This window comes from Oncorhynchus keta, chromosome 2 (assembly GCF_023373465.1).
Source record: "Oncorhynchus keta strain PuntledgeMale-10-30-2019 chromosome 2, Oket_V2, whole genome shotgun sequence".
Classification (NCBI taxonomy): domain Eukaryota; kingdom Metazoa; phylum Chordata; class Actinopteri; order Salmoniformes; family Salmonidae; genus Oncorhynchus; species Oncorhynchus keta.
This window is the reverse complement of record NC_068422.1, coordinates 46,388,199-46,413,224: the sequence shown is the minus strand read 5'-3', so window position 1 is coordinate 46,413,224 and position 25,026 is coordinate 46,388,199. Positions and strand designations below refer to the sequence as shown.

At 43.2% G+C, this 25,026-nt stretch overlaps 1 protein-coding gene across 1 annotated transcript; it reads left to right on the top strand.

Moving 5' to 3' along the window:
• The first annotated feature begins 20,638 nt into the window (after positions 1-20,638).
• Positions 20,639-24,472, top strand: LOC118401312 (mRNA decay activator protein ZFP36L2-like). The gene is made up of 2 exons (XM_035798710.2): positions 20,639-21,379; positions 21,637-24,472. The coding sequence occupies exons 1-2, from the start codon at positions 21,293-21,295 to the stop codon at positions 22,819-22,821; spliced, it is 1,272 nt and encodes a 423-aa protein (XP_035654603.1). The 5' UTR covers positions 20,639-21,292; the 3' UTR covers positions 22,822-24,472.
• Positions 24,473-25,026: the final 554 nt, after the last annotated feature.

Genomic DNA, 25,026 nt, shown 5'->3' with positions numbered 1-25,026 from the left:
GGGAGAGAGCGCTTGTGTGTGATTCAGTGCAGGGTGAGACGGGAGCTCATTAAAGGGGGTAGTAAAAAGTAAAAGCCATGGAGTAGCAGAGAGACCGATAGAGAGACTAGAGACCAGCTGTGGGGGCATGCTACTTTTACTATCTGTCTGAGACAGCAGCACAGTCACGAGCTGAGGGCCACAGAAACCGTATAACCTGCTCATGTCCAGTACTCGCCACAACACCACACACGCCATAAAGGGGTTTTCATTGTAAAAGCTTTAATAACAGCGCTGCACTGTTAAATAAATAATACTCAGAAATATGCAAAAGGAATGTCAACAGGTGTTTGGGGGGGGAGGGGGGGGGGGTCCTTTTGCAGGTAGGAATGTGAGACAATGTATCCACAGGGAAGTCGAAATAAGGTGCTGGTAGTGCGATTTCTATCACCAGAGGCATGCGCAGAACCATGTAAACGTGTGCACGAGCTGGGCAAGTATGCATGGCGTGCATAGATCTTCATCTTGTGCACATGCTTCAGGTGATCGGAATCGGAACGCACTACAGCACCAGCACTTTGAAAAGTTGATTATCTTCTACTTTCCTGTGGATATATTGCCTCACATTCCTACCCACAAAAGGACCAACCGCACGGAACCCCGGTAAAGTGAGTTTTATTCAACAAATTGTATTCAACCCTCTGGCTTGTAGAGATCGGTAGTGGAAACTTTCCTGATCCAAACGCTCATTTATGCCCGACGTTGAATTCAATGAGATTCAACATCGGGTTTCCAGGCCAAGAGAGATGGATAGATAGAGAGAGAGGGAGGGAGGGATGAAAGTGAGAGAGAAACGCAGAGGCACAAGAAATGTGTCTGTGTGTGTGTGTCTGTCTGTACGCGCGTGTGTGTCACAGCTGTGTGTCCGTGGTTTGGGTTAGCTGGGAGGATCTGAAAGTCCAGAGGAGTAAAAATACCTCCATTGCAGAGTGGCGACTCGCACAGGAGAGACACCAGAGCTGTGGGCCTTGCCTCAGCTTGGACACATTTGTTCATGGTCAAGACTAAACTCCTGGTCTGTAATACTTCACCTCTGTATTAGGGACTGGCATTTCAAAGAATGTCTATGTTCAAGTACTCTCATGAAAATCATTTTGAGTACGCGAGTACTCTTGTTAGTGTAAAACGCGGCTGAAGGAAAACAAGTTTGCAGCATGCTGTCGCTTGTTTGAATTACAGGTTGTTTTGATACACAACTGAGAAGGAGACATGTTGCATTTTCACTGAATTTGACATACGCCAAATAATTAAAAGTTAGACATTTTGTCAGTGTGTATGTTAAATGGGTGCATGTGTAAATTTGCGTACTTGTATTCAGTTATTAGTAATCGAATACAAACCTTGAGTCGAGTACTCGTGCCCATCACTACTCTGTACAGTATGTGTGTGGATTCTTAATGTGGTGGTATATTACCTCATGTGGTGCTAATTTATTTCTCACCCTTTTTTCCCCCTGCAATTCTACAAGTTTTGCCATGGGGCGGAGATAAAATTGTGCAGTTTTAAAGCAAATTTCCAGTTATTCTACGCATTTTACCATGAGGCTGAGAGAAAAATGTACCGTTTTTAAAAACAAATGTCCTGCAAATCTACACTTTGCCATGGAGCTAAGAGAAAATTTGCAGTTTTAAAATGAATGTCCTGCAATTCTACACATTTTGTCATGACTTATGCTTTCTGGGTGACTCAAACATTAAAGTAAAATCAATGGGGGCCCAATGCAATGACAGAAATACTCCTGAAAGCATAATTTGGGGGATTTTAGGTTCTCTCTGTCTGTTTTTTTTATTTTGGTGTATTTTTTTTCTTCTCAAAGATGGTTATTTAAAAATGTTTAGGTCCATTATCTGTTCTACATACTTTATATCTGGTTTTAGTAATTTAAGTTTACACTGAAAAAAAAATTCTACCCCAATGTATTTTTTTTCTTTTAATAAATATACACTGCTCAAAAAAATAAAGGGAACACTTAAACAACACAATGCAACTCCAAGTCAATCACACTTCTGTGAAATCAAACTGTCCACTTAGGAAGCAACACTGATTGACAATACATTTCACATGCTGTTTGACAAAAGGTGGAAATTATAGGCAATTAGCAAGACACCCCCAATAAAGGAGTGGTTCTGCAGGTGGTGACCACAGACCACTTCTCAGTTCCTATGCTTCCTGGCTGATGTTTTGGTCACTTTTGAATGCGGGCGGTGCTTTCACTCTAGTGGTAGCATGAGATGGAGTCTACAACCCACACAAGTGGCTCAGGTAGTGCAGCTCATCCAGGATGGAACATCAATGCGAGCTGTGGCAAGAAGGTTTGCTGTGTTAGTCAGCATAGTGTCCAGAGCATGGAGGCGCTACCAGGAGACAGGCCAGTACATCAGGAGACGTGGAGGAGGCCGTAGGAGGGCAACAGCCCAGCAGCAGGACCACTACCTCCGCCTTTGTGCAAGGAGGAGCACTGCCAGAGCCCTGCAAAATGACCTCCAGCAGGCCACAAATGTGCATGTGTCTGCTCAAACGGTCAGAAACAGACTCCATGAGGGTGGTATGAGGGCCCGACGTCCACAGGTGGGGGTTGTGCTTACAGCCCAACACCGTGCAGGACGTTTGGCATTTGCCAGAGAACACCAAGATTGGCAAATTCGCCACTGGCGCCCTGTGCTCTTCACAGATGAAAGCAGGTTCACACTGAGCACATGTGACAGTCTGGAGACGCAATGGAGAACGTTTGGCAGTGGGTCAGTCATGGTGTGGGGTGGCATTTCTTTGGGGGGCCGCACAGCCCTCCATGTGCTCGCCAGAGGTAGCCTGACTGCCATTAGGTACCGAGATGAGATCCTCAGACCCCTTGTGAGACCGTATGCTGGTGTGGTTGGCACTGGGTTCCTCCTAATGCAAGACAATGCTAGACCTCATGTGGCTGGAGTGTGTCAGCAGTTCCTTCAAGAGGAAGGCATTGATGCTATGGACTGGCCCGCCCGTTCCCCAGACCTGAATCCAATTGAGCACATCTGGGACATCATGTCTCGATCCATCCACCAACGCCACGTTGCACCACAGACTGTCCAGGAGTTGGCGGATGCTTTAGTCCAGGTCTGGGAGGAGATCCCTCAGGAGATCATCTGCCACCTCATCAGGGGCATGCCCAGGCATGGGAGGTCATACAGGCACGTGGAGGCCACACACACTACTGAGCCTCATTTTGACTTGTTTTAAGGACATTACATCAAAGTTGGATCAGCCTGTAGTGTGGTTTTCCACTTTAATTTTGAGTGTGTCTCCAAATCCAGACCTTCATGGGTTGATCAATTTGATTTCCATTGATAATGTTTGTGATTTTGTTGTCAGCACATTCAACTATGTAAAGAAAAAAGTATTTAATAAGAATATTTCATTCATTCAGATCTGGGATGTATTATTTTAGTGTTCCCTTTATTTTTTTGAACAGTGTGTGTTTGTATATATATATATATTTTTTTTTTTTTTACTGTTTGGACATAGGCTGCCTGAAAAGAAATCACAAGCGGCCTGCCCGAGAGTATTCTATCCAGAAAAATACTCTACTTTCTCTTATCCCATAACCCTAAGATTCCATTAATATCAATGTCCGGCATAGTGCTCCTGAACTTCTCCCAGTCCAGCCTGGAAGTCATTGGTGCATAGATGTACAACCATTGTTAAGTAAGCAAGTCACACTCTGTTCCAGCTGTATGTTATGGGGACAGAGGTAAATGTAAGGAGGGGAGATACAGTACCAGAACTGTGGATGTTCACTTTATGTGCACTTACAAGAGTTGTTTGCAAAGTATTTTACAATGCCCAAACTGCATTCACTTGTTAGCCTAGGTGATGGATACTTCAAATGTGCTCTGTTTTGGACTGCCCTTTGAACTGTTTCTACCTGGGGCAAAATACTTACTAGGGCTGGGCGATATGGCCTAAAAACAATATCTAGACTTTTTTCAAACTTATGACCAAATGTATAGAAAATATATATTGTTTATACATATATAAACAGTACCAGTAAAAAGTTTTATAACACTTACTCATCCAAGGTGTTTTCTTTATTTGTACTATTTTCCACATTGTAGAATAATAGTGAAGACATCAAAACTATGAAATAACACATATGGAAGGAATCATGTAGTAACCAAAAAAAGTGTTAAACAAATCTAAATATATTTTATATTTGAGATTCTTCAAAGTAGCCACCCTTTGCTTGATGACAGCTTTGCACACTCTTGGCATTCTCTCAACCAGCTTCATGAGGTAGCCACCTGGAATGCGTTTAAATGAACAGGTATGGCTTGTTAAAAGTTAATTTGTGAAATATCTTTCCTTAATGTCTTTGAGCCAATCAGTTGTTGTGACAAGGTAGGGTTGGTATACAGAAGATAGCCCTATTTGGTAAAAGTCCAAGTCAATATTATGGCAAGAACAGCTCAAATAAGCAAAAATAAATGACAGCCCATCATTACTTTAAGACATGAAGGTCAGTCAATCTGGAAAATTTCAAGAACTTTGAAATGTTTTTCAAGTGCAGCCGCAAAAACTATCAAGCTCTATGAGGAAACTGTAAGTTCATTAAAGTTACCAGCCTCCTAAATTGCAGCCCAAATAAATGCTTCACAGAGTTCAAGTAACAGACACATCTCAACATCAACTGGTCAGATGAGACTCCGTGAATCAGGCCTTCATGGTCGAATTGCTGCAAAGAAACCACTACTAAAGGACACCAATAAGAAGAAGAGACTTGCTTGGGCCAAGAAACACAAGCAATGGACATTAGACCGGTGGAAATCTGTCCTTGTGGTCTGATGAGTACAAATTTGCCGCCATGTCTCTGTGAGATGCACAGTAGATGAACGGATGATCTCCGCATGTGTGGTTACCACCTTGATGCATGGAGGTGTGGGGGTGCCTTTGCTGGTGACACTGTTGGTGACTTATTTACAATTCAAGGCACACAGTATTCTGCAGCGATACGCCACCCCATCTGGTTTGTGCTTAGTGTGACTATAATTTTCTTTTCAACAGGACAATGACCCAAAACACACCTCCCAGGCTGTGTAAGGGCTATTTGACCAAGAATGACAGTGATGGAGTACTGCATCAAATTACCTGGCCTCTACAATCACCTGGGATGAGTTGGACCGCAGAGTGAAGGAAAAGCAGCCAACAAGTGCTCAGCATATCCTTCAAGACTGTTGAAAAAACATTCCAGGTGAAGCTGGTTGAGAGAATGCCAAGAGTGTGAAAAGTTGCTGTCATCAAGGAAAAGGGTGGCTACTTTGAAAGATCTCAAATATATATTGATTTACACTTTTTTTAGTTACTACATGATTCCATATGTGTTATTTCCACGTGTTTATGTCTTCACTATTATTCTAAAATGTAACAATGTAAAAAAATAAAGAAAAAACTTTGAGTAGGTGTTTCCAATCTTTTGACTGGTACTGGAACTTTAAGAGTGATCTCAAAATGGCCACCGGTAATGGTACCCTGTCCTCCATTGAAACCCTGCTGCCAAAACAGCCCTAAGCCGTCTGTGATTTATGTACAGGCATTAATGGAAAGGTGGGAGTACAGTAGGTGAGGCGTAGCCTCCCTCCTTTTCTCTCTCCGTCCATCTATGAAAGAACCCACATACCTGTGGCTGTGAGGCTGTCACTCCTGTATTCAGAGATAGAACCGTGGATGAAGGAGATAGATTTACCCAGCAGTCTCACTTCACTCTAGGCCCCATGTTAGTTGCCCAACTGCCCAGCACCTGGCGACAGTTGTGGAGAGCTGGCCGACTGTGTGTCTGTGTGTGTAGGGGCCCCAATACACACACCACTGTATTAACAATGAGTGAATGAGAGTGGAGAGTAAGGATTGGATTACAAAGACTTTCCTCTCAGGAAAAATACACACAATCTGTGTGAGCAGGATCCCTTTTCCTTTTGTGGAGGCTTTTCAAGGTTAGGATTAGAGTTGTGTAACAGACGGTTGGGTTCCTGCCATAGTCTCCATGTGGTGTAATGGCATGTTAGCTCTGTTTTACACACATCTTAATTGAACGGTGTTGTGTAGTAGGGGTCCATTTTATTTGTGCGGTGTGTTACTGCAGTTTTGTGTGTGTGTGTGTGTGTGTGTGTGTGTGTGTTGTACTGTGCTGCCCTGATCCTGGCCTCTAGACTGGTGGTACATGCTGTCTACCATGCTCTGCTGTAACATAAATGTGTGTTTGTTTTTTGTCTCTCTGATCAGGGTGTGGGTGCAGTAGTGTGTCTGGGGCCAGGGGCGCAACTTTTCTTTCAGAAGTGAGGGGGGACATAACCGGGCGGGGGGGGGGGGGGGGCCCTCCACCATACCACCATAATTTTTTGGGGCATCTAAAGCCCATTTCTTGCATTTCTACACCATCTAATATGACCCATGGCCCTTCTAGACATCTTTATTTAGAACAACAAAAAATAAGCAAAACTGCACACATTCATCAAGCTAGGTACGAGATCATTATTAAATATGTTGAGTGGTTGATAAGACTGAACTCGATCAAATGTAATTCAAAAACCTTTATTGTGTTGCACCTTTAACCAAGAGCTGAACAAATGAAAAATTATTCATAAAATAAAGTAGAACTACTTTTGATTGTCTGTAAGACATCCTCTGTCAAATTTCAGTCGAACCGCCCAGCAGCCCAAGCTGCCTGCACGCCCGACCCCATCCAGTCTAGTCAGTAACTCAACTCTCTGCCAACACTATTTCCTTCCCAACTTCTTTTTTTTTCTCTCCCAAGGGAAAGGTTTGGAAACAAAAGTACAGGCCTAATAGTACTGTAAAGCTCATTTTACTTGAACACTATAGCTGGGTCATTCGTCCTGCCCCTAGGTGTCCACCACCCTGCAGTGCCCCAACCTAACACTCCGTTTTAGGATCTTAGTGAAACGTTCATTATTGGATTTGGTTGTGTTAGGCCAAGGCCAGAGTGACAACCCACAGGACGGCAGACCCCCAGGCCCAGGACTGAGCAGCCCAGTAGCTAGGGATTGCCTAAATGGGTATCGCCCCTGACTTGGGCAGGTTTTCAATACAAAAGCTGAAGAACTTACTCACATCCAGGTACTTTCTGCGGGAGCTGGAGTTGTAGGCAAATTCATGGGAAAAAGGGTTTCCATACAGACTCCTTTTGTCGTATTCCATATAAGGCATCCAGACCTTATGAAAGTTGACTAGCATAACCTTAATATTGTAATAAATCAAATCCTAGTTACATACCTTGACATTTCTGCCATCCATTGTGACATTGTTGGAGGATTACCAACCTTCCAATTAATTGCAATGCATTTCTTAGCCGATATAAATGCTTGGTTACACAGTTTCTTCTGATGGAAGTCTCCACTATCAACATTTCCAAGAAAACAAAAACAAGGAGAAGGAAAATTCAAAATTCAGCCAGCCTTCACAAAGACCTTGACATAGGCCAATACAGTGCATTCGGAATCTATTCAGACCCTTTACCTTTTTCCACATGTTGTTACATTACTGCCTTAATCTAAAATTAAGATTTAAATTGTTTTGTTTCCTCATCAATCTACACACAATACCCCATAGTGACAAAGCAAAAACAGTTTTTGACATTATTGCAAATATTAAAAAACTGAAATATGACATTTACATAAGTATTCAGACCCTTTACTCAGTACTTTGTTGAAGCACCTTTTGGCAGAGATTACAGCCTCGAGGCTTCTTGGGTATGACGCTACAAGCTTGGCACACCTGTATTTGAGGAGTTTCTCCCAGTCTTCTTTGCAGATCCTCTCAAGCTCCGTCAGGTTGGATGGGGAGCGTCGCTGTACAACTATTTTCAGGTCTCTCCAGAGATGTTCAGGTCTGGGCTCTGGCTGGGCCACTCAAGCACATTCAGAGACTTGTCCCGAAGCCATTACTGCATTGTCTTGGCTGTGTGCTTAGGGTCCTAGTCCTGTTGGAAGGTGAACCTTCGCCCCAGTCTGAGGTCCTGCTACTGAAAAATATCCTCACAACATGATGCTTCTGCCACCATGCTTCACCATAGGGATGGTGACAGGTTTCCTTCAGACATAACACTTGGCATTCAGGCCAAAAAGTTCAACCTTGGTTTCATAAGACCAGAGAATCTTGTTTCTCATAGTCCAATTCCTTTAGATGCCAATTGGCATACTCCAAGCGGGCTTTCATGTGCCTTTTACTGAGGAGTGGCTTCCATCTGGCCACTCTACCATAAAGGCTCTGTCAGAGTGACCATCGAGTTCTTGGTCACCTCCCTAACCAAGGTCATTCTTCCCTGATTGCTCAGTTTGGCCGGGCGGCCAGTCTTGGTGGTTCCAAACTTCTTCCATTTAAGAATGATGGAGGCCACTGTGTTCTTGGGGACCTTCGATGCTGCAGAATATTTTTTATTTTTCCCTAGACCTGTGCCTCGACACAATCCTGTCTCGGAGCTCTACGGACAATTAATTTGACCTGATGGCTTGGTTTTTGCTCTGACATCAACTGTGGGACCTTGTGATATAGACAGGTGTGTGCCGACTTTACCACAGGTGGACTCCAGTCAAGTTGTAGAAACATCTCAAGGATGATGAATGGAAACAGGATGCACCTGAGCTCAATTTCTAGTCTCTTATTTAAGTAAGGTATTTCTGTTTTGTATTTTCTGTTCTGTTTTTGCTTTGTCATTATGGGGTATTGTGTGTAGATTTATGAGGAAAAATGTGTATTTAATCAATTTTAGAATAAGGCTATAATGTAACAAAATGTGGAAAAAAGTCAAGGGGTCTGAATACTTTCTGAATGCACTGTCTGTCCCCTTTTTTGTCTTTTACATCTCCAGCAGAGGAATGACATTTCTGAGTGCCTGTTATTCAGTTTCACTGGGATATGGTACGTTCTGTGGGTGGTCTTCAACTGTAGTAATTTATGTCTGAGATGATATGAACATGACTGGGACTTCAAACATATCTGTACCCATTCATCATCAATATCTTATACCAGGTCTCATGTTGTGTCATTGGGGAAAATGCAGTCTTTAAAGCACCTGGCTTGTCCAGTGTTTGCTGCACAGAGAGAGAAAGTGTTGATTCTGCACTAATTCACCTCAGGTCCGTCACAGACTTGTCTTTCATGGCTGCCTGACCATGCCGAGACCCCTGTCGACATATGTTATGCTTACATGAAGCATGACAAAGAATAACTTGGTGTACAGTATATTTATACATTTATATTATCCAAGAATAGAATCAATGATTCAACATTTAAAATTCCCATTATTCCCAGATCCCAGACTGTAGCTGTTGTACTATAGCTACTATAGGTCTCCCCATCAAGTCCAGATGTAACTTTGTATCATTCACTTATATTGTTAATATACTGTAAAATTCACCTGAGCTCCGTAGACTGGTCTTCCCTGACTGTCTGACCCTGCTGGGACACCGGTCACCATCTGATCCTGTTAAGACATGGTGAGCATAGTGTTGTGTTCTGACTGACTGTGCACCATGACAGTGAAGCCCGTAGAGCTATTTATTAGCTACTGTGTCCGTGTGAAAAGTAAGGAATTAGCCTGGGAAACTGACAGATCAATAATGTTACATTATTACAATGACTCTCATGAAAACTCGCATTGCACAGAGGAAAAAAAAACATCTGAATATCGGCCTTCAATCATTTGGCCACTGGTTTCATCTTTTGTTTCAGGTCTAGTGTGATTGAGGCAACAAAAAAAATTGCATGCTAGATATTAGAGAGAGCTGGCCAAAGGTTGGCTAGCTCTCTCTCTAACGGTACATCAACTGCTGAAAGCTAGCCAAGTTCATTTACTTCTGTTACAACAGGACAAAACAAAGGCTACAAAACATTTCCATACAAACAACTGCCATTAGATAATAATAGTCACCTCATATCACTATCTGACAGATAGCTGGAGGCTAGAGCTGAACTGGCTGTGGTAGCTACTAGCTAGCTAATTCGCCTCAGTCGAGAGGGTATGAAACAGTAGCTAGCTAACTGTGACGGAGAAGTCCGTCACTGGCCGCGGGCAGCATTTGGTAAGCGAACGCGCCCACACACTCACTCTTCTCCCCCCTCCCTGCTCCGTTTTCAGCTAAATTAACTTGTGTGTTGACCCACATTGCTAACTTAGGGATCTCGCTTCATACATCACACACATTATTCTTACCTCCCTTCAGTAAAAGTTTGCTATGGTATATATATAAGGAATATGCAGAAAAGCTTTAGTTTTTAAACGTGCCGCTTTCAAAAAGAACAAGAATTACAATTCGTTGTCTATAGGCCTAGAGTAATCTCAATCACAGTTTTATGATAGATTGAACAACAAAAAAAATATGAAAAGAGGCAGATGGGGCAAATATTATCCAGTTGCGAAGACAGTAAGTAGACTTTGATTCTATCCAGCCAATGATTTATAACCAAAATTACTATGGCAAGGCACCCTGTTCCTCGTTAATCGACTGTCGCTTTGCTCTGTCATGTGCGCAGACACAAGACAGACACACACAAACCTGTTCCATGCTGAAGCACCATCAAAGGAATTTAGAAAATATTTTCCTGCACTTAGCCTCTGTCCCGGCTTTCAACAACTATATTTTGTCATGATTCATCCAGTTGGAGCATGCAAGTAAAATAAAAAAATAAAAAATGTAATTAAAAAAAAAATGGGTTGGCCAATAGGGGGCGATACTATCATATATCACAACATTTTATGAGTACATACTCACGACAACACAAGTTGACATCGCCCAACCCTAGTGGATATGCTGTAAATACTTAGATAGGTTACGGGGTAACTTTATATTATCTATGTTTTTCTATTGCCGTCTCTGCCACAGTGCCAAACACATACCCGTGTTGGAGGTGGGGAGGGGCACTGACGTAGTTTCTCGCTAGGATTGGGGAGTGTTCCTGGAATGGGGGGGTGCTAAATCTAGTTTGGCAGGGGGTTACCCTAGGCCTGGATATCATTTGAGTTGTGTGTGTGTGTGTGTGTGTGTGTGTGTGTGGCTAGGAAGCTTTTGATCTTTGTTTTCAAAAGAATTTTGTGACTCAGGTCTTGGGACATTGATGGACTCTCAAACTAACACACACACACGGAAATATTAAGAGTGTGACTTTCTCTCCTCAAGAAACACCCTTCCTCTATTTTCCCAGCTTCTTCTCCCGGTGAAAACACAGGAACCACCCTTATTTTCCCTGCGTCTGCCTCCACTGATAGCATCACCTCATTGCTCTCTAATCTAAAGAACATCCGTGTCTATACATCCATGTGTACGTTGGGGCAGAGCAGGGGCAGATACCATGTCAGTTCACCATCAGATATGATAGAACCAGATGACTAAAACTAAGATACTTTTTCTACAACAGGATGGGAATACAATGAACATAATTGCTGTGTGTGTGTGTGTACGCACGTCCCTGTCTCTTTCTCCCTACTCACCACACTCGTCATTGCCTGAGAGTTCAACCCTGATGTGGGGGCGTCCAGAATTCTTCATGGACTACAGATCGTACGTTGGTCTGCAGTCCGAAGGGACACAGTGTATTGGCGTCCTATTTGAAGTGATTTGTATGTTTTGATATTGACAGCAGCAGAGTTGTCCAGGGCACGTTTACGACCTGAAGTAGCAGGCTAAAGTAGTGGAGGTGTTTATCCATGGCCATGTAATGACCGCTCTCTGCCCTTGATATGGAAGTGAATCAGTGATGTGAAGATGACACCCCAATAGAGGAGTTATCTTCAACCTCTACTTCATATCCACCGACTCCTTATTTCAACATAGGAGTGGTGTGTGGAGGGAGAGGGAAGAGTGATTGAGTTAAGTACAGTTGGGTGTACTTAAAATGTTCTATAGTAGATAGTCCATTGACTTGGAAAGTGTGCTATATTTTCAATGACCAATTAAACCCTTTACCAAAGAGCACCATATATCCAATAGACCCCCAATGACTCTGCTGATTAGGTTGAAGTCAAAACCTCTTCACCTCACCACCCCTTAACACTTTCACATGCTCAGACAGAGGTGGGACAATAGGCGGCTACATAATGTGATTAGAGGGACACGACTCTACTGGGCTCCCAAGTGGCGCAGCGGTCTATCGCACTGCATCTCAGTGCTAGAGGTGTCACAGCCCGGGATCGAACCTGGGTCTGTAGTGTCACAACCGGCCATGATCGTGAGTCCCATAGGGCGTCACACAATTGGCCCAGCATCGTCCGGGTTAGGGGAGGGTTTGGCCGGGGTGTAAAATAGGAATTTGTTCTTACCTGACTTGCCAAGTTAAATCAAAAATAAATAAATAAAATACTGGGTTGGAGGGAAAGGAAAGATTGGGACAGGGGGCTACTTGATCTGGGTTACCAACATGATTATGGCTGTTTTAAGGGCACATTTTTCAGATAAACTCCATACCAAACATAGAGGACAAAGGACAAGAGTCCTTTTGTAATTGAGTCCTAACCACATGACCTGACCAGAAAACACTCCCCATACCCCTAGTGATATTAATTATGTAAGTTAATTATGGTAATTATGACTGTGGTTATGAAAGTAATTAAAGTACACATGGTTAGCAGGTAGTTAGTGACAGTTGAAGTTGGAAGTTTACGTACACCTTAGCCAAAAACATTTAAACTCCGTTTTTCACAATTCTTGACATTTAATCCTAGTAAAAAGTCCCTGTCTTAGATCAGTTAAGATCACCATTTTATTTTAAGAATGTGAAATGTCAGAATAATAGTAGAGAGAATGATTTATTTCAGCTTTTATTTCTTTCATCCCATTCCCAGTGGGTCAGACGTTTACATACACTCAATTAGTATTTGGTAGCATTGCCTTTAAATTGTTTAACTTGGGTCAAATGTTTCGGGTAGCCTTCCACAAGCTTCCCACAATAAGTTTGTGAATTCTGACCCATTCCTCCTGACAGAGCTGGTGTAACTGAGTCAGGTTTGTAGGCCTCCTTGCTTGCACACACTTTTTCAGTTCTGCCCACAAATTCTCTATAGGATTGAGGTCAGGGCTTTGTGATGGCCACTCCAATACCTTGACTTTGTTGTCCTTAAGCCATTTTGGAAGACCCATTTGCGACCAAGCTTGAACTTCCTGACTGATGTCTTGAGATGTTTCTTATATATATCCACAAAATTTTTCTGCCTCGTGATGCCATCTATTTTGTGAAGTGCACCAAACCCTCCTGCAGCAAAGCACCCCCATAACATAATGCTGCCACCCCCGTGCTTCACGGTTGGGATGGTGTTCTTCGGCTTGCAAGCCTCCCCCTTTTTCCTCCTAACTTAACAATGGTCATTATGGCCAAACAGTTATATTTTTGTTTCATCAGACCAGAGGTCATTTCTCCAAAAAGTAAGATATTTGTCCCCATGTGCAGTTGCAAAACCATAGTCTGGGTTTTTTATGGCAGTTTTGGAGCTTTTCTCACCAAAGTACGTTCTCACCAAAGTACGTTCATCTCTAGGAGACAGAATGTGTCTCCTTCCTGAGCGGTATGACGGCTGTGTGGTCCCATGGTGTTTATACTTGCATTCTATTGTTTGTACAGATGAACGTGGTACTGTCAGGCGTTTGTAAATTGTTCCCAAGGATGAACCAGACTTGTGGAGGTCTATAATTATTTATTCTGAGGTATTGGCTGATTTCTTTTGATGTTCCCATGATGTCAAGCAAAGAGGCACAGAGTTTGAAAGTAGGCCTTGAAATACATCAACAGGTAAACCTCCAATTGACTCAAACGATGTCAATTAGCCTATCAGAAGCTTCTGAAGCCATGACATCATTTAAACTTTTCCAAGTTGTTTATAGGCAGTCAACTTAGTGTATGTAAACTTCTGACCCACTGGAATTATTATAAGTGAAATAATCTGTCTGTAAACAATTGTTGGAAAAATCACTTGTGTCAAGCACAAAGTAGATGTCCTAACCGACTTGCCAAAACGATAGTTTGTTAACAAGAAATTTGTGGGTGGGTTGAAAAGTGATTTTTAATGACTCCCACCTAAGTGTGTGTATGCTTCCGAATTCAACTGTACCTGTTAGCTCAGTGGCATTGACCTGTCAACTTCCTAGTTCAGATGTGAAGTGTGATTCTCTGCAGACTGAATAGCATCAAAAGTAGTGGTCTTATAGTCAGGTTGGCTGGCAACATAAATATTTGTCATTTAGCAGACTCTTTTATCCAGAGCGACTGAGAGTAGTGAGTGCATACATTTTCATACTGTTCCCCCATGAGAATCGAACAGACAACCCTGGCATTGCAAGCGCCGAGCTCTACCAGCTGAGCCACACGGGATCACGTCACGGACATCCTGAAATGATGCGTCCGCATCAATGTGGCCTCGCTTTATGGTTCGGAACGGTCACATAGCTAGCAACAATGACAAGAAGCTGCCATGTGGGGAATCGTATGTGGCTCGTTTCAGACAGTTTTATCTTGTTCTTGATACCACGTCTTATTTTGAGGTGTTTGGACTGATTTCATACTAATATAGCAAAATATGTGCTTGCGAGCTAAGCAAAAACTAACAATGTATTTGCAAGACAGGGGCTCATTGTGCAAATGTGTTTGTTTTCTATAAACCCATGGAGACCAAATAAAGTTGACATGTTATCAACGATCTTAACCAACCCCGTCTGCTTTGCCCCATAGTTGCGCACCCGTCAGTTGTTGCTAAACAACCAACCCGTCTATGGGATTTGCTGACCTGTGTTTATCTAGGCCATTCTCAATGAACCGTTAACCATCATTTGTCAATGAACCGTCACTGAATCCACAATGTCTCAGCCCATGTCAATATTAACTTCGATATTATGTAATGTGTGTGTGTGTGTGTGTGTGTGTGTGTGTGTGTGCTTCTCTGTCCATTCGTTTACAGTAAACCAAAGGGCAGGATGATCGGAGCAATGTAGCAAAGGATCGTTCACTTATAAACCAGGTTAGTCCTGTTTTAACTGGGGATCATTCAATCGTTAAACCTGGGTTGGTAGTGTATGAATGTAGCATGCAACTAAAAGTCTCCTTTTGGCCTGGAATCCCCGATCCGTCAGAGCCGAGGCCCAGATTAGTATGCTAACAATGACTGAAGAAAAAGCATATAGAGAAAGTGATCCTCTGTAGAAAATCACCTATGTTTAGGACAAGAGCTAAAATCATTCCTCAGTGTTAGTTCCTCTAGTCTAGTCTGGAGACGGACAGCTAGAGACCCACCAGGGCCCAAGGTTTGGCATAAAAACGTTGGCAGAGGCTGAAGGAGAGGTTACTGTAGCTGTTCCTGGTCTAAGTACAGTCTTTGTGGCTCCCTCTGGAGAATGACCTAGGTGGCTATTGACGGCTGCCATTATTGAAGGTTGACTTCACTTCAACCGTCCTGAACCAGTTTTTATGTTTTATGATTACAGATTTTTTTGTGATAGTTGTTATTGAGTACTACAGTACAGGCTATTGGTATCAGAAGCTATAGCTTTGATCTCACACTCTGGTTCTTGCGGAGCCATAGCAGGAAGTTGGGGCTGTAAAGTGTGTTTTCATTTGACACCCCTCTCTCTCTCTCACACACACACACACACACACACACACACACACACACACACACACACACACACACACACACACACACACACACACACACACACACACACACACACACACACACACACACACACGTATGTGTGTGTCTAACTGCCAGTGAATGTGTGTGGGCATATTGGTACAGGTATACAAAAGTCTACGCAGTAGTAAACCAAGATTTGAACCATTTGAGTCCCAGCACTCAAAATAGATTTGTTTCTCTGAGCTGTGGAGAGTGAAGGGTTAAGCAGAGCAGGGCCTTGTTAAAAAGGCAGGTGGAGGGCAGGGGCTGGTGTGGTCCCCAGGTTAGGGGCCCAGGTAAGGTAAAACTGGCAATAGAGGTACTGCGGCCCCATATCCCTCTGATGTGGGTAACTGAGCAGAGGTGGCTGAACACACAGCATGATGGCACCAGGGGGAGAGGGAGGGAGGTCCACCAATCTCTCTTATTTCACCACTATCATTACAGCCCGCCTCCCCCAAAATCCTCCTCTGTCATTGGGACACCCAACACCCGCCAGCTGCAGAAGCTAAGTCCTGGATTTGCCGAACACCCGAAAGCTCCCTCCTCTCTCTTTCCTTACTTAAAAAGTGTTTTAATTAGTTCCAGCCCAAGACTCCCACCACATATTGATTTCGGGGAATTAGGCGCCCTCCTTTCCCGTCATAATCTGTCTCCGTGTCATCGCGAAACGTCCTTCATATGTATGGCACAGAGCTTACTGGCTGCGAAATGCTAAAGAAATGAAGCGAATGAGACAAATTCACCCCAAAATACCTATGACGTGACAGAAGGGCAGGACTTGGAACAGGCTTCACTTGGCTTCTGCAGTTATTTATTGGATGATGTCATTGATCTTCGCTGAAATGAGTCCACATCTTATTTCCAGTGCGGCTGTAGCTCATACAATCGCCTACAGTACCTTTCCTCATGTTATGGCCGAGTGGATACGTTTTCGCTGAGCAGGTTATTATGAGATCCAGAATCGTAGGAGTCCGTTTACTTTGTAGAGTGCCTCTACTCCTGGATTACTCTCCACTCCTGTCCTTTACTATCCACCCTGTTCCAACAGGCTCACAATGTGCCAGCGGTAATAGTAGTAGTAGTAGTAGAACAGTCACCCCCTCGCCAGCCCCATTCACCAATAGGAAGATGTTGGCACCGGCCTGTCATCTCTCCGATTTTAACATTTTCAGATAAACACTGTTACTCACATAAACGACACTCTTACACACACACACACACACACACACACACACACACACACACACACACACACACACACACACACACACACACACACACACACACACACACACACACACACACACAGTAATAGCAGGGGAAAGACGATCCACTGAGAGGAGTGGATGTTGTGTACTGTAAGCCGAGGAGCGACGAGGGGAAATTGCGTTAGTGAAGTGTGAAACCTCCCGAAAGTCCATAGATTAAAGAGCGGCTAGAGTTCCCTATTATGTCTTAATGTTTAGGGCTGGTTGTGTTTTGAAGCACGCTGGCCTGAGTCCAGCGGTAAAGCCTGTCTCTCCCCCTCTGGGATGAATGGCTGGGGTGACATCAGAGCCGGGCCAACCCAGAGAGGGGCGGCACAGCCCTTTGGTTTGAGTGAGGAACATGCCACTCTGGCTCGACCCACTAAATCTCTGATAATACTGTACAATCAACAACGTCTTAAGTTCGGAGTGGGTTTCCCCGAATCTCAAGAACTTGGTTTTACACCCCCTCTTAGACGGGAAAACCAATCCTCCTTAATGGCCAGGATTTCCAGCACGGCAGTAGGAGTAGGGTTGGGATGCTGTCTGGGGATGGTGATGGGGTTAAGTGCCCCCCCCCCCCCATGGTGGTAGTGTTTTAACTGGTATGTCAGAATAACTTTTGAAGTCCCTTGTGTTATCTCCGGGTATCAACTGTACAGGGCATGGTCAAGGGATAACAACACAAAAAATATATATACACACACACACACACACACCATTTCAGAGAGCTTTGAAGTCGATACATGGACAACTGGAGTCGTTCGGTCTAGGGCCTGTTGCTATATGAGTGTTAATACTGTCATGTCCTCTCGCCACTTCAGGTGTCTTTCCTCTCACTCATACACTCTTTCCCAGCTCAACCGTATGTCTGTGTGTGTGTGTGTGTGTGTGTCCTTCCTTACCAGGTCATTTGCCTGATGTGGCTGTCTCTTGCTCCTGCTCTCCTTCGCCATCTCCCGGCAGCCACTCTGTCAGGGTGAGGATGCCCATTGGCACCTGCCCCCACAGCTGGCACAGCAACCCTACAGCCAGGGCCACAGGTGGGCACACAGAGACACACACCACGTCTAGGGACAGAGCCAACAACGGGAGGTTGGCTCACATACCTATTTCTACATTCTGAGGATCTAGAGAGAAAAGCGGGGTAGGAGTTAAAACCAATTCCATTTTAGTCTCCTCGGGAAGTGAACTGAAATTGTAAGTGAATATAGATGGAATTGACCCCGATCCTGGAGAGACGGCAAGTATGGTTGGGAGAGCAGGGGAGTCTTTAGGGGAAACGGGCACCAGAAAGAGAAACACTGTTATAGTACAGTAGCACTGATGACGATATAATGTGGATGCTAATATAATTCATAGCACTCTGTTACCGTAAGACCCATAGAACACCAAATAAGGAGTGGGAGAGACAGAAAAGGCCGTTCTCAATCTGTTGTCCGACACGGGCTCAATGTGAAGCTTATACAAAACCCATTCTTGGAAAGAACACTAACTCGTGTACACACACACACACACACACACACACACACACACACACACACACACACACACACACACACACACACACACACACACACACTTCTGAAGAGTTGGGATTTGACTGGATAAGATGGGATGGAATGGGGTGATATCTATGCCCTTTGGCAGAGTATTTGCTTGTTCATCATCCCTCTACTACCAATATCTGAATGGCAAAAAAGCATAAAATGAACTTCATTCAATCTGATTCCTATTCATGACCCTCTTCCACCTTCTGTTCTAACACATCCGTTATCCTATTTCATTCACTCTCATCACTGCTCAGGATGAGGAAGTGTTCCTGTTTGAGGAGGGAGATCTGAACCTGTGGGCCGAGCCTGTCCAGTGGATGCAGCTGCTACACAGATACCTGGGTGTCCTCTTCAAAGCCCCAGAGCTGAAGGCTCTGAACCAGAACCAGGCAGAGCTCCTCAGTCTGTCAGCCCAGGAAGATTCCATGTCCCTGGCCACCCATCAGGCTCTGGAGGGCCTTCCAGCCCTGGCCCAGTTCTCCTGCACCATAGAGCATGCCCGGCTGGCCTGCAGCACGAGAGGGCCACACTGGCTACGGGTTTTAGACTCCAAGAAACATTCTGAATTTAACACTTATACAAAGCAATATACACATTTTTCTTGACTAAAATGGTTTGTTTTTATCAGCGACGGATGTATGGGTTTTAGAAGGGAATGTAAAGTGTTTAAGTTTTGAGTTTTGTCTGTTTTTTTTCTCAAAGTAAAGATGCCTAATGCCTAATTCATGTCTCGCGATTCTTGAAAACAACCACAGGGCGGTATGTGTATGGATTTGTTTTTAATCTAATATGTATTAGCACGTTTTCCAGTGGACTCTTTTCATCCCTTCGCATAGGTTTTTCTGCCTCCTTGGTTTCCTAGGTTACGTAATTAGGAGGGCAACACAATGGTCCACTGTCCTGTGTTAGCGACTGCCCAGACGGCTGGGCAGTCTTGCGCTGTAGTATGGCAATGTTCCCTGTAGAAATGATGTAATGTTCTGGAACTCTTGAACATCCCCCAATAAAAACAGCACTGTGTGATGAATGTTTTTTTTTTTTTTTTTTGCGAATGAGGACATGTTCAAGGGATTTCTCAAAGTTTGCGGCTTGCCCATCTGTCCTTGACGTTAGACCGTCGTTTTATCATAAACGCTCATTTAGGCAGAGTACAGCCCCAGCTCTAATTTAAGGGTTTGTAGTAGTAGATTCCAACCCGTTATGTCATTTGTTTTCGGCTGTTGCTATTTGGCTTTTTATTTTTTTTAATCCAACTCTCAGCAGCTAAACCACTCACTCAGTGGGACTATTGAATGATGCAGAAGGCAGCCGAATTGTATTACTCTTCTTTCTTCTTCTTTTTTAACCATTTCCAGATTTGGTACATTTGGAAATATAACTGGTGTCACAAAAACCTACAATTTATGGTGATACGTTTTCTACAGAATTGTAAAAAAAAAATATATATATATATATATATATATATACACACATCTCCCTTGTGGGGCCCTAATATAGCCCTGCTCCTTACTGCTAATTATACCATCTTTGTATGTGGCTGTGAACTTTTGTTGGGCTCCATTTTCATAGTTTTCGGGTAGTGTGAGCTTTTGTTACAATCACACCGTCGAATAGGCTGTTTTAAACGTATACAAGTACGTTAAGTATTTCAAATATATTTTTGAACCTCAGCAGGTGGCGCTCAAGTCAGTCATTTTGGGCTTTGCTCTTATGGGGGCAGTGTCGCACTGCTTTTTACAGATTCACATTCCTTTAGTCAACTCAGTGCAGTATTCTGAGATTGTGTGCGGCTGAGCCACAGTGTAATAGATGGTTGAACGCTCTTCGTGTAACAAGAAATCATTGGAAATAATTCCGTGCCGACACATTATTTCACTTTAGTTTTCTATCCATGTGACCTTGTGTCATTTCAATTAGCCATCCTATATGTAAATGCACCGTGATGCACATACATTTGATTGTTGGGAGACCAATCACCTCTATTCTTATGTCACTCCAACCCCACTTGTAACTAACCGGATTCAGTTTTACCAACCAGCTGACGATAATTATTAGAAACCGGTAGCATAAATTAGGGTTGGAGTGAAAACCTATAGGACTGTAGCTCTCCGTGAACAGGTTTAGAGAGCCCTTAACTAGGACATAATTTCGTTGTGTGTGGATTATGCAATCACTAACGAACCTAAACTGAAAAAAATATTTCACTCTGGTTTCTAAAACCATTTTCCCGACACTTGCGTTCCTACTCACGCACCTGCGAGAGAGAAGGGAGACAAAGTGGTCTCCAGTTTGTATAGTTGCTTAAACGTGTACAAAGATACATGACTTTTCCGAGCAACTCCTACTGTACGCTATTGCTTGATTCAACAACCTGGCCCCTCATTCAAAACGGGACCAACTTTCACAAATTGCGTGATAGAATTTAGGAGAAGAACTACATTTCGAGGTGGAGTATAATAATTCGAGGCCAACCAGTGACTGGGAGACGTTCGAATACGGGGGCGTGATCCACAAAACATTGTTCCAACTTCAGAAAGCTCCACCCTCCAGCCACTGCGAAGCGTTTATATTCCTGTGCAGAGGAGAGGTAGTTAGTGAAGCACTCTAGTTCAGCGCTTCTCGAGGGAAGAATCTACAACCCAATTACAAGGAACTTACTTTCCACAACTTGTCTCAACTCATCTCCGCCACTGGAATTGCATATTTCGATTTTTCAAGAACTTTCAAATTGCTCTAAAAAAAAGAAACAGTCGTGGCACGATCTACAACAGTTGTCTCGTGCGTTGAAGGATCCTGGTTGGTCCTCCATGAGAGATCTACTGCGACAAACATCCGAGAAAGAGATGTCTGCAACCATGTTGTCCGCTTTGTACGACATCGACATGCTTTACAAGGTAAAGTATATTTCCCCATTGTAGATGGACAGTCTTGTTCTTTTAACAGGTCTGATCGCTTGAGCATGCCTTTTCATTTTCAGTAGGCGAGACAACTAGCTTCGTGACCTCAGCAATAACTTGTTGCTAGCGTGAGCCCGCCATAGTTTTTCATTGTTACTAAGTTTGCACTCAGCACTTATCAGAATTTAACATGCATTTGGCCAACGCCGTGTTAGTTTAAATGCATTGCTTATGTTTGTCTTCTCTCTCAACAGCAAGATAAAACCATGAACATGAACGCTATGAATCACATCAATAGCATGCTGGATAATAAAGCGGTGGGGGCTCCAGTGACACCTACACAAAGTTCCAACAGTTTTTCTTTCACGCCGGGATTTTTCCGTAGAAACTCGACCAGCAACATGGAAGCAATGATCAACAGCAACAAGTACTCCGTCAACCCCTACAGTAATTTGAAGGAGAACACGAGCAGTAGCACTGCCATTATGAACAAGGAGAACAAGTTCCGTGACAGGGCATACAGCGAGAACAGTGACCGCAGCCAGCAGCTGCAGATCCTACAGCAGAAGCCGGGCTCTCAGATCAACTCCACGCGCTACAAGACCGAACTCTGCAGGCCCTTCGAGGAGAACGGAGCATGCAAATATGGAGAGAAGTGCCAGTTTGCGCACGGCTACCACGAGCTGAGAAATTTGTCTCGCCACCCCAAGTACAAAACCGAGCCCTGTCGCACTTTCCACACTATTGGCTTCTGCCCCTACGGTCCCCGCTGTCATTTTATCCACAATGCTGATGAGCGCAGACCTGCTCCAATCAACGCCAACATGCAGGGGGAACCCAAGTCAGGTCGGGAGCTCTGTGGCTATGGTCAAAGGGATGTTGTTCTGCAGCAAGGTGGGCACAACCGGGACAGACCAAAGCTTCACCACAGCCAGAGTTTTTCTGGCTTTTCCAGCCACCATGGACTTGAGTCGCCACTGCTCGAGAGCCCCACATCGCGCACCCCACCACCCCCCTCTTCTTGCTCTCCCAACTATTATGAGGACATGCTGTCTCCCAACTCCATGTCTTGTGTGAACAGTGCATTCAATTTCCCTGGGCAGGACCTGAAAGCCTTACTTGCTCCCCTTGCCATGCACACTCAGAACGTCTATGCCAACAACCAGTTCAACGCCTACTACGGAAACATTCAAGCTAACGTGTGCCCCCCTTCTCCCCCTTCATACAACATGAGCCACTTGCAGTCCCTGCGCCGCCGCCTCAACGAGTCGCCGGTGTTCGACTCCCCTCCCAGCCCGCCCGACTCCCTCTCAGACCTGGAGAGCTATGCGAGCGGGTCCCTCAGCTCTTCTGGGAGTCTCAGCGGCTCCGAGTCCCCAAGTTTGGATGCTGGGAAACGTCTGCCGATCTTCAGCAGGCTGTCGATTTCAGATGACTAAGCATCCTAATCATGTTATTTTCAATATGGTTGAAAATGATCCTTGACATGGCATTAGTTGTTCCTTGTTGTAATGGTATATAGCTGTATAAAAGTAGATATCAACAGAAGGCATTCCATCAGCGACTTATTTGAGCTGCAATTTAATGGCAGTATTTTTTTTTTTTTTTTTTTTTTTTTTTTTTTTTTTGGTCTATCGGGCAAGCCACACTTCCCTGGGATAGATGTGTACAAAACTTGACACTGTAAAGTGGTTTCAGATTTCCTCCATCCTGCCGAGAATATGCCTTGACACAATGTAACGTCTATTTTTCAAAGTATGTGTTCCTTTTATGAGCGTTTAAACTTCCATTCCAGAACTTTAATCTGTTTCACAGCACCACAACAGTGGTTTGTTGCTTAGTTTGAAAAGCACTCGCGTTCGGTTTGTTTGGGGAAATCACTGATGGTTGAATCATTTATTTTTTTTCATTTTAAATTTTTTTTTTTTTTTTGCTGTTTTGAGTGATTTACATAGCAGTGTGTAACTGGCTATGACCTATTTAACTTATTTATTATCTTGTGAAAAGTATAGGCTATACATCATTGGTAATTTGTGTCCATACTGTATTTATCAAGTATGATGAAGCAATAGATCTATATTCTTTTATGTTTTAAATTATGATCGCCATTATTAATCTGCATAAAGTGGAGTGTATGTTCTTTTCACAGTAATATATATTTTGTTTTTGGTTTCCATTTTGTAACTTCACTTATTTTTATTGTAAATGAGTAAAAAAAGATCTTAATTTAAGAGGACATGTGATATTTATTTCATTAATTTTGTTTACGTTTATTAAAACAAGTTTGCGTGATTGCTGTTTGTTCAGAGTTTGCTTGTAAGAGCTGTGGAAGCCGTTTTGAGTCCCTATCTAGTTGTTTCTGTAGAATGTATAAATGATGTGGTTTTGCAGACCGTCCAAACCTGAGCTAGCCTTAAGTTTTTTTTTTTAGTGTTTTATTTTTTATATATATATAGATCAGACTTCAGTGACAAAGAACCCAAGTAAATAAATTAACCAAAAAAGTATTTGTTTTCTTCTGTTTGTACGAGGTCACACTGATTCCAGCCACGTGCTAAAGAATGTAGCAATCCCTTGTGCCCCAGTATTATTGTGTAGTGCCTACGGAGTTCACCATCTTACATGCCTTAACATTAACCAAATAAAGTATTTTTCCTACATGTATATTTTACACAAGTTGAATTGAATGTAGTGTTGGAGCTGAATGACTTTTGCAGGTGGTTACCACTTTTCTAAGACACCTTGGGAAGACTATACCTTATTTCTTTTGTTGAAATTCCCTGTTTCTCTACACTTATTTAGATTGACTAGTCAAACAATCTCAAAGGAAGAGGGGGGAGCAGTCTTCAGAATTTTCTGGATGGGGAAGTGATTGAACGTTTGTACATAGTAGGTACAGGGGTTGCGCACTGTGCTTTTTGACTACTTTATCAGAAGTAAAGCTTTTTGAATGTAATTAAAAACGGACAAAAAGACAGTTGTAGTAATTTTTGGGGGCGGGGGTAGTCGGTTCACTACAAATTGAGTGTAAGACTTTGTACTGTACATTTTTTTTTTGTAGTTCTCCCAATAAAATCATTTTGAAAAATAGTCTTGTGCTGCTTGGTTTTACCTTTTACATAAAGAATGATGCAAGTGTGTTGACATTTCCAGTAAGACCTTTCCCCAGTAGAGTCATTCATAGAAATTATCATTCTAAACCAATGTTTTCAACAATGCCCCCTTTCATCACTTCATACTAAGGGACCGATACTGCCTCCTGAAAACACAGTGTTCAGCTCTGCTCTGCCATGTTCTTAAAGCTAGAATCCTTGGCACCCTGCCTCTGATTTGGTAAAAAGCTGATGGATGGGCCTGGAGAAATGTAACCACTTAAATTCAGATGCCTGTGGATGAAAGGACTGGCCACCTATATCAAAGTTATAGTTTTGAGTCTATATAGCTATAGTGTTGGTTTACGTTTGCGTTGTTCGCAAGCATTGGAGTAAAACAAATGTCTATTTTGGGTTCGGATGGGGTACAAAAGTTGAACTAAACTCTTGAGGCATAAGTTATTCATGAATCAATGGGTATACATAAACCATTTATGATTCCGAAAAATGTATGTATCAACTAAGGATTCCAGCTTTAACACATTCACTAAG